The following is a 16,088-nucleotide window of genomic DNA, read 5'->3' as shown; positions in this document are numbered from 1 at the left end:
TTCCAAGCCACCCCACTATAAATGGACATGAAGCCAAACAATCAGAAATGCTTTAATCACCTCACAAATAATGAGGCAGGCACAAATTTATAAGCCTGAGTTTCGAGAAAATGAAGCAAGGTGGTGATAAAGATATTTTATCAGGGCTCTGCTATTAGCTGTTTTTATTTTATTGTAGATATTTAAAATATTTACATTTTCAATTTTAGAGGTCTGCATTTTTCCAGTTCCAATTCAATTAGCTACATGGAGATATTCATATTGCCTTGACTGTTTTCACAATGCTTATTTTATTAATGATCTCAAAAACACGTAGTGCATCTTTAAAAGTCTCCTCCTTAGAGTCTTGTCAAATGTGAGATTAGCCAAAGAGCCTCATCTTGAGAATTGAAAGTAAGTTTCCAGACCTCACGTGTGACATTTTGACTGCCTTGAAGATACAATGGGGTGGTGAACAACTGGACACTTGAGGCTTCCTGAAGGTGCTCAGGTGGACTATTTCCGGAACCCACTGAAGGTTTGAGTTTCGGTAAGAAGACTAGTTCTACTGTTGACACACTTTTCTTTTCTGGAACAACAGCACACCTGAATTCACTTAGAGCACGGCATTTGATCACATCAAATTGTGCACCTGGAGGAGGTATGTTTTGAGATCGAGTACGTGGATAAAAAACACAGTCTTCCTTCACCAGTGCAATGTGGGTGTTCAGAAGGACTAGCGACCGGCACTGGTCATGGCCAGAGTCACCCACGACTTTCACTGTTGTATAGAGCAGTAACTGAACTTCTGCCAGGGAAGGGACACTGACTTCCATATTTCCATGAAGAAAGTAAATCATGTCAACCAAGGTAGTATGGAATTTGGATGACACCTGAACTCCATTTGGCAAAACTAAATCAGGGATTTCCGCTTTCCAATCAAGAGAAAGCTGAACCAGATCTTGCTGGAGCAAGGGATGATTAGCGCAGGCAGCGGCATTGGGCTCCGGCATCAGGACACACAGGAGGTCACGACACAGCTGTTGAGACAGGTATTTGTTGTAACTGAACACAGTGAGCAGAAGACCCTCTGCAGAACTCAGGAATCGAATACTCTGTCCACCAAAGCCAATCTGAATCTCCTGTAGACCAGAGAGAGGTAGAGCATGAAAAATGCTCATTGAGCCAAGGAGATTATCTGACAGGACCAAAGCATATAAAGTTGACTGAAGCAGGAGCAAACACGCTGGTTGAGGGTCAGGTGTCGTGCAGTTAGCAACAGCAAGCCAGTAAATGCCTTTGACTTCGTTCATGTTGCCCAAAGGTTCTGGTAGAGAACAAGTCACATGCCTAAGAAGGTCATTCAAAGGGCACTCTTGAAGTTTCAGCATTTGGTCCGGGAATTGCACAAGGCTCTGCTTAAATGCAGAGCTCTTTCTAGCATCTTCATATTCCAGGCGAAAAACGGAGCTTGGCGAGGAACCTGGTAAACCTGCAGCTGCAAAGACAGACGCCTGGTAAGGCACCGCACCCTCTGCTGGCCTCAGGCTCTCTGCAGCTTCGCTCTTGCTGCTGCCAAACCCAGTTTCCGGAGAATGAGATTCTGTTGACTGCATGACAGTCTTCAAGGGCATGTGTGGGGCTAAGTGCTTCAGAAATGGCAGGCTTCTGACGAATGTTGTTACCTGGGAGGTGAGCCCCCTTGGGGCACACAGACTCCCCACGAGTCTGGCTTGGCTCATCGCTTTTGTGCCAGCCTGAAGCAGGTGACTGCTGGTATCTTTATAAAGGTCTGAGAACTTGTGGTAAAAATATCCCAGTCCGTTGTTTCCTTCTGTTGTGATATTTATCAGTGACTCTGGTGAGCTCATTTTTTTAGCATCCAACTCTTCCTCACCTTGCTGCTCACTATAAAACTCAGAGGCCAATTCGCTCTGCAGGGCACTGCAGGATGCTCTCTCCTCATGGGAAATGCCTTCAGACAGAACCAAGCAGAGCACCTTGCCTTGCCTGGCCTGCTTGCCTCCACTATTTATAGACACTTCTTGGGATGTGTGTTGCAGCAAAGTCCAACTGGACTTGACTCTCAAGCCGTGTTCATCTTTATGAGTCATCAGCTCACTGAAATTTTCTGACTTACTCTGAAAATCTTCTGCATCATCGGCGTTACTTTCATTAAGAAAAGAGATTTTAGGTAGATTAAAACATTTTGGTTCAAAATGGCCAGCATGCTCAGGATGACAATATTTGTTTTCACTGTCCTGGAATAACTCGGGTACTGAGGACTGATCCCTTTGCTGGTGAGTTCTCTCTTGGGATGCTGAGGAAGTTGTTTTAGGGCCTGAGATGCTCCACAGCATGGGATGATCCCAGGGGTCGTTCTGATCCACCTCCCTCCTCTCCTCTCTAATGAGGCTGGAAGTCTCAGTGGCATCTCTGGGCAGAAGTGGGTCAAGATACCATGTTGGGCAAAACTGCCTTTTCTGTTCAAGGTGTCAAAAAAAGTTGAAATGGGGATGTGGTATCTCTTTCTGTGATCCTTTTGCACATGATGATTCTTGTCATTGGTTTCATTGGGTAGATTAATTCAGAGGTTAAATAAAAAGCCTAAGCCATTTGTATTGGTACATGATTAAAGAATTGATTATCTGATTCATCCATAGAATATCAATTTTCCATATTATATATATTATAAATCACTGAGAATTTTAATAGAAATACATTGTATGGGATTGATCCACAGTACCCACTTCTTGATCTAATATTTCATTTTCCCTACAATAAATTCCAAGCCCTCTGATTCAATGTTTAGAAGGTCAAATTTCATTATGAAAATAAGTCCATGATCATATGTCCAAAACGCAATAAAGGCAAACTTAATGAAAATCAGATAGCAAGGCCAAAAGAAATGCCCAAGTGTTCTAGCCCAGGTTACATTTCTCTCTCCTTTTGGTTTGTTTCATGGGAATCAAATGTTTCCATCAACATTAACAGGAATTATCATTACTGTTATCTACAAGTCATCACCATGGAAGGACTACTGTGCACCCGCTATGTGCAAGGTACTGTGGACACAAAGAAATGAAAGCCAGTGGCTTGCTCTGTAGAGGAGGGAGATGGGTATCCAGGGGAAGATCACATCATTACTGGATGACTGGCAGGAGGGCGTGGCTGCGGCCAAAGTCAGCTCAGCCTCTGTGAACATCCACCTCTTGCTGTCTGTTCAGTAATGTATGAACACCATCTGGAAAATTTCCATCACCTACTATTTTTTGGGGGTTGATTTTTTTTAAATTTACAAATATGTGGGAGGGACATGCCTCTTAGTGGAGGAAAATACCAGTGAAATCTTACAAATTGCATGCCCAAATAAACCTTGGTTTGACAATCTACCAGAGAAACAAGTTAATCAATCAAGAGTGTTTCTTTTGTACTACTGCCAACTCACAGTCTATAAAATGGACAGGAGGAGTACGGAGTTTCATTTCCAAACCCCATATCTGATTCTGATTATATAATTCTGCCTTTTAAATGCAGACCAAGGGAAAATATACTGTCACAAATGAAAAACTGGGCAAAGCTCCATCACAGCTACATGCCATTCAAATAAAGTCAAAGCAGTTTCAATCTGCAGGATTCCGTTTAATTTTAAGTCCGTATAATAGCTTGCCTTCCCTATTAGCCATTAATCTCATTGGGACCTCAAAATTCTAATTATGCAACTAAACATTAAGAAAATGTAATCACATAAGCATGCCATAATTTAAGGCAACCCTATCAATCTGAAAAATCATTACCTACCTCATATTTTAGTTTACGTTGAATGGTGCCATTGTGAAGTTTCTCATTATCCTGAAAAGAAAATAAAAAGCCCTCTATATTAAATTATAGCAAGTTCATGGGGCGGGGGACTGATTTGACTACAAGTATTTATGGGAATGGAAATCTAAATAAACATACTTGTCATTCAACAATGACAACCCTTCTATATAATTTATATCCCCAAGATAAACACGACTCTATTGATCCATCTGCCATCAGAGAACTGAACTATTTACTCCTAATCCTAAAATTCTAAGAATAATATTAAAAACAAGATTTCCTTAGGGAATTTCTTAATTTGCAGGATAGAAATGCATGGTCTTTATTTCAATATAGACTTGTCACAAATATGTATCTTCTAAAAGTCAATATTCTATTTATATTTTGGATAATTTACAAAGTAAATTAAATAAATACGGAATTTGGAAGTATTTTGGAAGAAAACAGAAGAATGTTGTATGTAGAATTAAAAAGTATTTTAGACTTTATAATCACTTAAAAGTTGTCACAGAATTACAAAACTATAAAGTTACTCTTGAATTAATACTATTTATAAACTGTTACACTCTGCCCAAGTAATATTTAATATTTTTTCTAGAACATTCCACATCTGAATTTTCTCACTGGAAAACAAAAGAACCCACCACCACTACCCCCAAAAACTTATCTTCAAGGTCATCTTGAAAGATTAATGGGCTGAGTGCAGTGGCTCATGCCTGTAATCCCAGCACTTTGGGAAGCCGAGGTGGGCGGATCACTTGAGGTCAGGAGTTTGAGACCAGCCTGGCCAACATGGTGGTAGAAACCCTGTCTACTAAAAATACAAAAATTAGCCAGGTGTGGTGGTGGGCGCCTATAGTCCCAGCTACTCGGGAGGCTGAGGCACGAAAGTCGTTTGAACTGGAAGGTGGAGGTTGCAGTGAGCCAAGATGGTGCCACTGCACTTCAGCCTGGTTGACAGAGCAAGACTCAATCTCAAACAAAAAAAAAAAAAAGAAAAAAGGAAAAAAGAAAGATGAATGAACGTGTTACTTCGTGTTATTTGGCTCCTTCAGCTTACCTTCATCATGTCTGCAGACATACTGCAGCCTTCACTAATCACACGATGAAAATCCTGAAGGCGTCTTTGGACTTCTTCTTCAATGTAAGCATTGATTCTGAAACACAATGGAGATGGAGTAGATCTGACACTTCTAACCGCACACGACATTCTGAGATCCTTTCTTTACTATGCCCTTCACGACAGGGAGCAATCTCATTCTAAATGTCAAACCTAACAACAACTTGAGAACTTCAACATTTTTACTTTTTTCAAGAAATCTGGTGCTACGTGTTCACTATCTGGGTTTTACCCAAATGAGGCAGAACTGAACAAGTAATAGAATATTGGGAATGGAAAGGAGACTAAGTGATCCCATCCAAGTCCTTAGTGGAATGCTTGCTGTAGGATGGGAGAAATCAGTCACTGGTTTCAGAAGGCTCTGTGGTCTCTGATCTGACGCCAAGACAGAACATTTCATTCACAGAGCCCTGGGTTCCTCATACAGAAAAGGATAATACAGATGATAGTTATTTCTCACATCTCAAGGTCATGTATGAGAATTACCAAAAAAGAAAAAAAAATAAGCAAGAGATGGACATACTCTCTACGAATCTTCCTCATTCAGATTGAACAACGTCTTGCATACTTGTATTCCCAGTCTGTCTTGTCTCTCCAAATGGGTTCTCTGTACCTGGTCAGCAAGACCACATCTTAAAGGTCTCTACCTTCCAAAATGCCGAGGACAGGGCCAAGACAGAGATGAAGCCAATCACCGCTGACTTGTGAAGCAGTGTCAACTTATTATCTGATATCTCACAAAATGTAGGTGAAGTTGTATGAAGCAAAACTATCAGCCTTGACCACCTCAGTGGATTTTGGTCTAATCTCTGGTCATTCCACCTCACTGTTTTTAGGTCATTACTCCTGGAGGAACCAGAGAGACTAGAGAATTTTATTTTCATCGAAAATCTTTCTAGTGGCAGAGAGTGCCAAATGGAAGTCATTCTGTTCTAAACTTCCCTCCTCCAATTCTACAGGTACTGATTAGATGGATTATTACTATTTTTGAGACGGAGTCTCACTCTTGTCTCCCACCCTGGAGGGCTGTGGTGTGATCTCCGCTCACTGCAACCTCCGCCTCCCGGGTTCATGTGAGTCTCCTGCCTTAGCCTCCCAGATAGCTGGGATTACAGGTACCCGCCACCACACCTGGCTAATTTTTGTATTTTTAGTGGAGACAGGGTTTCACTATGTTGGTCAGGCTGGTCTCGAACTCATGACCTCAGGTGATCTGTCCAGTTTGGCCTCCCAAAGTGCTGGGATTACAGGTGTGAGCCACCATGCCCAGCCAGATGGATTATTTTAAATTAAATGGTTTCCATGTTTATATGTTAGCACATTCACTAAATAAATAAATCTGCATAAACACATGCATAATCCTGTAATCATTTCTATACTACAGAACAAAGAGGAAAGATTTTCTAAAATGCTAGGCAAAGAGATTAAAATTTTAGGTAAAAGAGCCAAAATAAAGCAGAATGTTTATCTTTCAATATTGAAAACAAAATTGTGTGCCACCGAAAATTGTGTGCTACTGAACATGAGTGAAGGCCATTTACAACTTATCACCCCGATACTCACTTAATTTTGAAACTAGCCCTGTGGGATATGAGGCTCATGCCATTCTGAGTACATTTTGATATCCAGATATATATCTCCTAACATCTAGGGTTCAAGACTGCCCAATTTCAAATGTTCCCATGTTTAAATGGAGTGAAGAAGAATAATCATTGTTTTCTTATAGGCAAAGAATAATTAAGCTGATTTTCCTAAGGGCTCCAAGCCACAGAGCAACACACAATACCACCTAAGCTGAAAATCACTTAACTAAAGTAACATTAGATATAGATTTATTATACTCACAATCATTCTGAATATACTGGTTTTTATAACAAACTTTATCTATTAGTAATCCACGACATATAAATTAACTGTCAACATAAGGTCCTCCTCCTTGGTACAGTTAAGGTAATTCTAGGTCTTTGTTTTTGCCAACCTGGCCTTGCCTCACTTTGTGCTGGATGAGCTGGTTCCCCTGCAACTTTTCATTCCACCCTCTCATTCAAACCACACTTGACCCTTGAACAACACAGGTTTGAACAGCACAGGTCCACTGATATGTGAATTTTTTCCAATAAATACAGTTGGACCTCCCTATTAGTGGTTTCACATCCACAACTGTACACAGATTGAAAATGTAAGGACGGCAACTTTTTCTAACCGCAGGCTCCAGAGGGCTAACGGGGGACTTCAGGATGTGTGGATTTTGTATCAAAGAGCCGTCCTGAAACCAATCCTATGCAGATACCAAGGGACAACTGTACCTGCAACAAGATGGATCTGGCTAGCCAGGTCTCAAGTCCTTGACTTTCTTGAAACCACCCCTTACCCTACCACTGGCAGGCCAATGGCAGATGAAGGCAGAGCACATCTCAAGCACATGTACTGCCTGTTGCCCTTAATACAGCCCTCCAGATACAAAGTAGTTCAATAGAGAAACAATGAATCCTTGAGTCACATCAAATGAGAAGCCTGGAATCACTTTCATGTCCAGTACCTGGCATCCACGAGGGGAACCAGTTGTGGTTTTTCAGCACTGACTGGCAAGCTGGAAGAAGCCACCTTCCCTTCCAGGGTCCCATGATGACTTTTTTGAACACCATCGACCTCATAAATCTTCTGTTTCAGCTGCTGGATTTCATATTCTAACCTACACAGATAGGAGCCACATCATTCATTCATTAATAGTATTTCCTGATCATCCTTACTGTGTGAGACATTGTTTTAGACAACATGGGGGATCAAGATCTGTCCTCTGTGTACAAAGAACTTTACCTTCTAGTAGAAAAGGTGCCACATACCCATAAGACAAGACATAAAGTGCCAATGGGCCACAAGAAGGGTTCAGGACGAGCACTGTAGGCATCCAGAAGGTAGAGTAAATCTGACCATCAAGAGCAAAGATCTCTCCACTGTGCTCCAAACAAGTCCTAGAGGTAGGTGTGTAGGATTCTGAGGCCTGTAACTCCTGCTTCAACAAGAGTTGGTTGTGGACTACATATCAGGGTTCTGGTAAATACTTACGTTTGACGAAAAAGATCTATGTTTTAAAGAGTTTTAAAAACCACAAATCTAGGAGAAAGTTCAGTCAAGGCAGTTCTAAGTTGAGTCTCCAGAGGCCAGTGGGAATGTAGGCATTTGGAGATGATGGCAGAAGATTATCTAAGTGCAGAAAGCAATATGAGCAATGGGGCAAGGCCATGAAAACCACTTTGCGCTGGGGCAGAGGGCGTGGGAAGGGGAAGCAGAAAAGACAGGCCTAGGAAAGTAGGCTGAGTTCCATGAGAAACTAAAATAAACCATAAAATTTACCTCCAATGATAAATGACACATCTATATGAGGTCAAATGTATGTAAGGTCTTTCTCCCACCAGCCCAGGCATACTTGAATCCAGGGCCATCAGGCCAGAGGGCCAAGCTTGCCAGTGAATTTGGCCTCAGGAAGCATGAGACTGTAGTCCACTCACTGTGCGAACTTGGCGAAGTTATTTAAATATGGGTCTCAATTTCTTCATGGATCAAATGAGAGTGTTAACTAATCTCCCTCAATTCCTTCAGCTCTAAAAATCAGAAATTCTGCCTTCAGTTGCCAACCCTCTGGTGTCACCAGCAGCAATCTGACTGCTCTATCTTGAACGTGAAAGCCAAGTTCTGAACTTTCCGACATGGATCACAGGGTCATGAGGGCAAGCACTCATGAGACCCACAAGAGGCTGTGCCCAGTTTAACTCAGCCGTTTCTTAGTTTACTGATTAGCAAGTACTTCTAGAGCATCAACTTGCAGAATATACAGTATTTTCAAAAGACAAGACATAAGCAAAAAAAAAAAAAAAAAAAAGATGTCAGAGGCCTGGTGGTGGGCAAAGAAATGAGGAGCAATATTAATAGGGTATTATCAATGGCCAAAAAAACCCAAACAAACAAAAACAAACAAACAAACAAAAAATGAACTGGATGTCGGCAGGCAATTAGCAATGTTTACAGTTAAGAAAACTCCTGCTGGGGTTGTTAAAAATTGTCCTTCAGCACAGGGCCAGTAGCCAGTGAAAAAGATTCCACAGAGCAAAGGAGGGTTTGAGTGGTATCCTGAAGCCTCAGTGAGATTTATATGGGTGGCAAGGGACAAGCTGGCCTTCCCGTGTGTGGCAGACGCATGGTCAGAAGACTAGAGGGCTAAGTGGCTCAGAGATGGGTGATAAGATTGAGATCTGACTTACAACTCTGCCACTTTCTGACTGTGTGACATTCATCCCCAGTGGTTATACAACTACTGCAGGCTTCAGTTCCCTCATGTGTAAACTGTAGACGATGGCACTCTATTGGAAAAGTAAATGACAATGCACACACAGCATTTAAAGCAGGATCTGAGGTACACACAGTTATTCTTCATGGCTTGCCTCATGACTATTATCATCGTTGCCATTGTTAAAGGACTCTGACAAGAAAACAGGATTAAGTGTGAGTATTAACAACTTGCCTCTGTTATCCCTGCTATGGTGACAGGAGGTGTTTCCAGTTGGGTTACCTGATCCATGTCAATGGGGCAGCTGGAATGAGCAGGTGGTGGGAAGAAAGGCAGCAAAATGGATTAAACCTGGTTCATAAAGCACTGAGAAGGCAATGGGAGAGCCAAGTTCAGGACATTCTTGTCCAGTCTGGTCCCACATGAATTTAATATTTCACACTTGCGGAATTTTACAAGGGGCCAAGTCAGGCTGCATGGTGAATCCTGGCTTAGCCGTGAGAACCCTGGGAGAAAATGAAGCACAACAGAAACTCCCATAGAAAGCTGTAGGGGCATCGCAGTCAGAACACAGAGCCCGGAATCTGTTGGCCTGAATTAGCACTTAGCTAAGTCTATTTCATGAAAACTCACGAAGCTAACAGCCCCCTTTACTTGGCTTCTGAGGGAACACTCACATTGTGTAATCACTTCTGTGGAAACTGCAATACTGTGTCTGCTATTATACAGTATTAATACTAAATGGCCAGGTGACAAAAGCCAAGGACATCAAGCTAAAAGCTCATGCTGGATTCTTATTGCACACTACAGGCTACAAATTGAGAGTGTGCCCTCCACTACTTTAAATTTCCTGGGGCTGGATCTTTGTCTAGCAATTTCATTTACATAACACACCTGCAATCATTTTCTTAAACCCCTAACCTATTTCTCTGAAATAACAGCATTAGGGTTTTTGATTGTTACTCTGTTGCTGTTTTGCCTGAGGGAACTACCAGATAGTGATGGTAAATATAATCCATAGCATAACCCAATCATTTGAATGGAAGTTGTCCTGACCTTTTCAGGCAATGTGATGGGTGAAGGCTACAGTAACACTTCTGAGTGGGTCTTGCCTTGTTATCAGCAACCAGTCCCATGTGTCTGCTAAACGCCAAGGTGGGGTGTCCTGGCCAGTACACTGGACCTCCGGACTTAAGGGGCTCCCTTAGGAGGTGCTGTGGGTGGGGGAAGTACTGCAGAGAGGGCAAGGTTTCTGTTCTCCAATTTGAGCTTAAGATCTCAACTGAGCAGGGAGTGGTGGCTCATGCCTATAATCCCAGCACTTCAGAAGGCTCAGGTGGGAGAACTGCTTGAACCTAGGAGTTTGAGCCCAGCCTGGGCAACACAGGGAGACCCCATCTCTTTAAATAAATAAATAAAAAGCCAGGCATGTAGTATATACCTGGGGTCCCAGCCATTTGGGTGGCTGGGGCAGGAGGATTGCTTGAGCCCAGGAGTTTGAGGCTGCAGTGAGCTATGATCACACTACTGCACTCCAGCCTGGACCCAGAACAAGACCCTGTGATCTCATCCATCCTCTTCTTATACAAGTGGTGACACTGAGGCCCAGCGAGGAAAGATCCTGCCCAAGGTAAGAACATCCTACCATCTTGATATGAAGGGGCTGAACCAGGCTATTAATTCCTCTTGCAAGTCTCCAAATCGGGTGATGTTTGCATCACCCAGGTGGCTGTTGGCCTTTCTGTGAGTCCTGTCATCATGTCTTCAAGGCTCCAAAAAAGGTGTTCTCAAATTCACATAATATTCATTTTGAGAACTTATGGTCTGGTAAGCATGGTGACAGAAAATAGGTGAAGGAAGATAAATATTCTTACCTTACAAGACAAGAGTGCTAGTTTCCTAGTTTTATTTTTCACAACAACAAAAATAATACCAGTAAATCACCAAACATGTTCTAATATCCCACTGTGTTCAGAATCATCTGGAGTTTTGTTTGTTGGTTTGGTTGATTGTTTTATAATGCAGAGTCCTGAGGCCTCTTCTTAAATACTGTGACTCAATAGGGGTGGGAGAAGTATTTATTTTTTATTCCCAATAGGTTGTAGAAATCAGTAGCCTGTATGCAAACCATGAACTCCAGGGATGATACTTACTTCAACAAGTGCTAGTCATGGAGAAGATGCAAAACCATTGGTAAGAAAGGGCAGGGAAGCAGAGATGGAACGAGGTGAGGGAGGAGGGCGGAAAATAGGGAGAGAAGGAAAGAGACAGGGAGCAAGCGAGAAAGGGGTGAGGAGGGAAGGAAGAAAGGGGAAGGAGAGGAAAGAGAGAGGGCAAAGGAAAAAAAAGGAGGAGGAAATAGATGCAATGGAAGAGAAAGGAGGGAACGGAAGGGGAAGAAGAAAGAGAAAAGAGAGGGAGATAGGCAGGGGAGATAAGAAAGAAGCAAAGGAGAAATCAAAGTGGAAACTTTCTCAGTCTTGCATTTATCAAAATATTAAAACACACACATTCCATAGGTGAGCGGGATAATGAACATGGGCTTTGCTTTTGTTCGTGTGTTTTTCAACTCTAGGCCAACAATTCTAAAACAAGGACACTAAGGAGAAATACAAGTCTAGGGGTACTTTCCTCAGTTCTGGCAAATACAAGCATTTGCCTATGTATTAGAGAATACGAAGGCTAAAAGAATAACTTAAAAAAAAGTGATAAACATAACATGAGGAGTGAAAAATGAGCACTCATTTGGCACCCACTGTATGCCACACCCTTCCTTCCCAATCTCACCTCTCCTGGTCCTTCTCCAGGGCTTCCTGCTCAGCCTCCAGGCTAGCCTGGAGCCCTGACTGCTCTCTGCTGCCGCTGTTCAGACTGGCAAGTTTCTGCCTCTGCTCTTCAATCTCCATGCCCAGGGTGGAGCGCCTCTGCAGCGCAGAATGTCTCCTCTCCAGCCTGGCCAGGGCCCACTCCAGCGCCTCTCTCTGCTGCTTCTCTCTGGACTCCAGAATCTCCTTTTCCTTTTTCCTCACTTTTTCCTCCTGACGCGCAATGTTGGCAGTGAATTCAAAGGTGGCTTGGAGCTTTTGCAGCTGGCTTGCATTGGCCTGGTACTGTGCAAGCTGTTCTTCTTTTTCTTCCATTTCCTTTTCTACTTGATAAAGAGTGTTGTCTAAGCTGAGAGGGCCTCTGTCAAGAATTTCAAATGCTCTTTGCTTTTCTTCCAACAGAGTTGGCAAGTGATTCTGCAGGAGGTACTGTAGCTGGCGTTCTTTATATTGCAGCCTGTACTCCACTGGCTTTATTTTCTCGAAATCTTGAGCCACTTCTGTGACATCCGTGAAACTCTCTTCATGTTTTCCCAACAATCTAGATTCTTTGTCATGTTCACATTTTAAACACTCTAGGATCTCCTGTTCTTCTTGGACTTCTTTTTTCAGGAGGTCTTTCTGCTGAACCAGGTCCTTCTCCAAGTTCACTAGCTTGACAAGCTGCCTTCTCTTGAATTCAAAGAAACGCAGTTGAGCCTTTTCTAACTCCTCACCATCTTCATCCCCTCCAGCACGAGCCTCCTTCACCCGCAGCAGGGACTCCCGAATGCCTTCCAGGTCTCTCTTCTCCTCTTCCACCCATTGCACCTCCCCGCGCCGCAGGAGCTGGATCATCTCCTGCTTCTCTCGGAGCTGCTCTTCCAGATGGGCCACGAGCATGACCTGCTCCTTCTCCTGCTCCTCCAGTCTCTTTTTTTCCAGTTCAAGCTTGGCATACTGTTCATCTTTTTCCTTCTGGAGCCGGTCCAGTTCTTGAAATATCTGAAACTTCTCAGCCTTCTCATTGTTGTTGAGTTCTTTGAGTCGTTGGAGTTCTTCTTGGACGCGGAGAAAGGTCTCTTCTTCTTGTCTCTTCTTCTGCAGCTCGATTTCCTGCTGTTCCCTCAGCCTCTCCTCTTCAAATTTTTCCTTCTCAGCAAGCAAATCCTTTAGCTTGTTCTCAATGTGGAAGCTGCGGCGTTTGAGGCTCTCCTCCTGCTTACGAATCTGGAGCTGCACGATTTCTGTCTCCTTGCGCTGGGTCTCCACCTCCTGCTGCATCCGCTCCAGTTCAGCCTTATCTGATTTCTGCTTTTCCTCCATTTCTTCTATGAGTTTCCTGAAATGCAAAGCACTGACTGGTTGTTATCTGGTCATTGTTCAAATGTTGCTCTAACTTTACTGAAATGTTCTGAAAATGCACAGACGACTAGGTCAAAGCCTCCATCAAAATAAAAAAAGAAGAGCAACTGCTTTCCTTTAAATTTCCAGCAGCATCCTGTTTCATTTTTTTATTTTTTAACTGTCCAACATATCATCTGCCTATACTCCTGAAGTGGCTTCTGATACCATTTCTTTGTAGAGCCTATAATCACAACGTGTTATGCATGATATCATTTTAAAAGGCCCCTGAACTCGAAGAGAAAGAGCCATGCCCAATTTAAATTAAATGTGAATAACTTTATTCAGCCCAATGATTAAAACTCAACAGAAGTTCAGTTACAAGACAACATTAAATAAAAATGCTTATGCTGTCCTCATCTCATTGGGGTCAAATATCAAAGTCATGATAATTGACAGTTCATTGTTCCAGCTAAAAAACTACATACTATGTAGCATTTAATCACTAGTTTGGGACAAATGGTGATCATCAAATGGTCCAAAATGTTAGTTTATTAGTGCATAACACTGAAACTAACTGGAGCCTCCATTAGAATATATACATGCATAATTTTGCAGGCTGGTGGGGAGGTGACATGTTGTGTTTTCTTTTGGACAACAAATCATCTCCACAGGGCACTGTACCATAAAGTTTAGGGTTGGGATGGCCTCCAGAGGAAGAGCACAGAGTTAGAGTAGGAATACACAGCCTCCACCTCCTGACCCACCAAATGTTTATCCTGGATAATGCTGGAAACTAAGACAATTTATTTGTGACATTTAAACTCCAGGTCCTACAAAATAAACATTTACTTTGCAGATTTTCTATAGCTTTGGTTTTCACTCTAATTGTCATCTTTGGTCTACGTCTTGGCTGGTTAAATAGGACAGGAAAAACAGAAAAGGAGAAAATACAGTTTTATCAGGTAAAGAATTATTTCAGAACATATAAAGAACTGTCCAAATCAATTAAACAGCCATTTTTCCCTCCACCCTGTGCCCCCATACACAAAAGAAAAGTGAGCACAGAATAAGAAAAGCAAATTATACCTGGGGACATACAAACGGCTAAACAGTATCAGGAAAAATGTTTTAAAAGCAGGGAGGTAGAAGGAAGGGAAACTGTCATTCTTCGGGCTTTTTAAAAACTCAGGGGATATTATTAAGAGAAGATTTACTTTTGATTACATTTAAATGAATACATTTTGGTGTATTAAATTTAATTGGTGTGTTAGATTTGCCTACTGACTCTATTTCTCGTTTCTCAGAAATATTTGAAGATGAACTGTTTAAAAAAATTTACACTTGAAGAAAAACCAACTACTCCAAAAACAAAAACAAAAACAAAACAAAACAAAAAGACCTGCAGTCATTAGACATGTAAATAACAGACACAGAGCAAGAGCGAAGTACTGAAGCAGACACAGATGAAATCAGTCCAGGATATTAACATAGGAATCCAGACTACAGCAGTGTTGAAACTTGAACCCCATGTGGCTTACCTTTTACTTTCTAATTTTTCAAGTTCTTCACGCTGTTGCCTCTCAAATTCAAGTCTAATAAAATCAAATGAAAATGAGTCACTTTTCTAAAGACCTTTTCTCTCTCTCTCTCACTCTCTCTATACAGAGTCACATATTAAAAAGGGCATCAGTTTTCCAAATATTACTATTAATTACCATGGATTAGCAAGATTAAAATGCATTCTTTGCTTTAGGACTATGATTAGGAATTAGTCCTACTTGAACTCAGGCTGAAAAGAACAGATTTTACTTGAAGGAAAACAAACAAAACAAAAACTGTATTGAAAAAGCAGAGTTAAACAAGACTTCTACATAAGAAGCACGTCTACTCCATGCAGCTTAGCACTGATGAGTATATAAAAATGGAGAATCTCTACCTTAGACAGATGGGTCCTTTTATAGGGAAAAGACTGCCAGGGAGGTAGAGAGAGAGAGAGCACAGACATCAATTAAGGAAAGCATTTAATAGGAAGGAGTATCAGGAGAAAAGCAGTAAGGTACTTAAAAGCTAATAGCCATGCACAAATTGAAACATCTTTTTATAAATATCACATTTCCCAATAATTTCATGAAATAAACAATCCACTCCAAAAAGTTAGCTCTTTTATGTTTTATACTTCTCACACTTCTCATGATAATCATAGTAAACAACTGAGTACCAATAATAATTATCAACAGTAATCAAACTGGCACCTTTACTACTTTATAGATAGTTATACTGCATGTAGGTTCATCAAGTTCCTGCTGTAATTAATAGTTATGCAACATAGGAGTTATGGGAGTTGTGAGATTGTGAACAGATTCATAGTGGTGGTAAAATAAAGGGATTTAGGTCATCGGGAATTTTAAAACAACTCACTAAAATAACAACACAAGCTGATTTCTTATCAAATATTATATTTAATTATTGCAAAGTTTAACTATTCTTATTAAGCAGCAGAAACTGTATTTCTTTATTTTTTTTTCAGGGTTGGGATTGAAGTTGGGTCAGACACTGCCAGCTACCCCACCCCCCCCACCCCACCACGCTTGAACTAAAATTCTTAAGCTTATACATTTTTCTGTTGTGGTAGAGGGCAGACACAGCTAAAAAGCTTGGCTACAGAAAAGTCACCATAAATCTTCTTCCTTGAATAATGTGCGAAATTCAGATTGGAAACAACTACTTAGTC

General features: G+C 41.6%; 1 protein-coding gene across 6 annotated transcripts in view; it reads right to left on the bottom strand.

Annotated features, from left to right (window-relative positions):
- The window catches only part of KIF16B (kinesin family member 16B), a 308,638-nt gene that overhangs the window by 95,488 nt on the left and 197,062 nt on the right, over positions 1-16,088 (bottom strand). For 2 of the 6 annotated variants that reach the window (XM_033185555.1, XM_033185557.1), the window contains exons 18-23: positions 15,294-15,326; positions 14,896-14,949; positions 11,994-13,352; positions 7,461-7,613; positions 4,862-4,958; positions 3,781-3,831 (exon numbers count right to left, since the gene is read on the bottom strand). In XM_033185555.1, coding sequence (XP_033041446.1) covers positions 3,781-3,831; positions 4,862-4,958; positions 7,461-7,613; positions 11,994-13,352; positions 14,896-14,949; positions 15,294-15,326 — 1,747 coding nt within the window. Of the gene's footprint in view, positions 1-36; positions 2,463-3,780; positions 3,832-4,861; positions 4,959-7,460; positions 7,614-11,993; positions 13,353-14,895; positions 14,950-15,293; positions 15,327-16,088 lie in introns of those variants that run through there. The other 4 variants (XM_033185553.1, XM_033185554.1, XM_033185556.1 and 1 more) reach the window with 4 other exon arrangements.

The sequence above is a fragment of the Trachypithecus francoisi genome, unplaced genomic scaffold (assembly GCF_009764315.1).
Source record: "Trachypithecus francoisi isolate TF-2019V2 unplaced genomic scaffold, Tfra_2.0 Lachesis_group21, whole genome shotgun sequence".
NCBI classification, from domain to species: Eukaryota; Metazoa; Chordata; class Mammalia; order Primates; family Cercopithecidae; genus Trachypithecus; species Trachypithecus francoisi.
The sequence above is the reverse complement of the archived record's forward strand: the minus strand, read 5'-3'. Positions and strand labels throughout refer to the sequence as shown.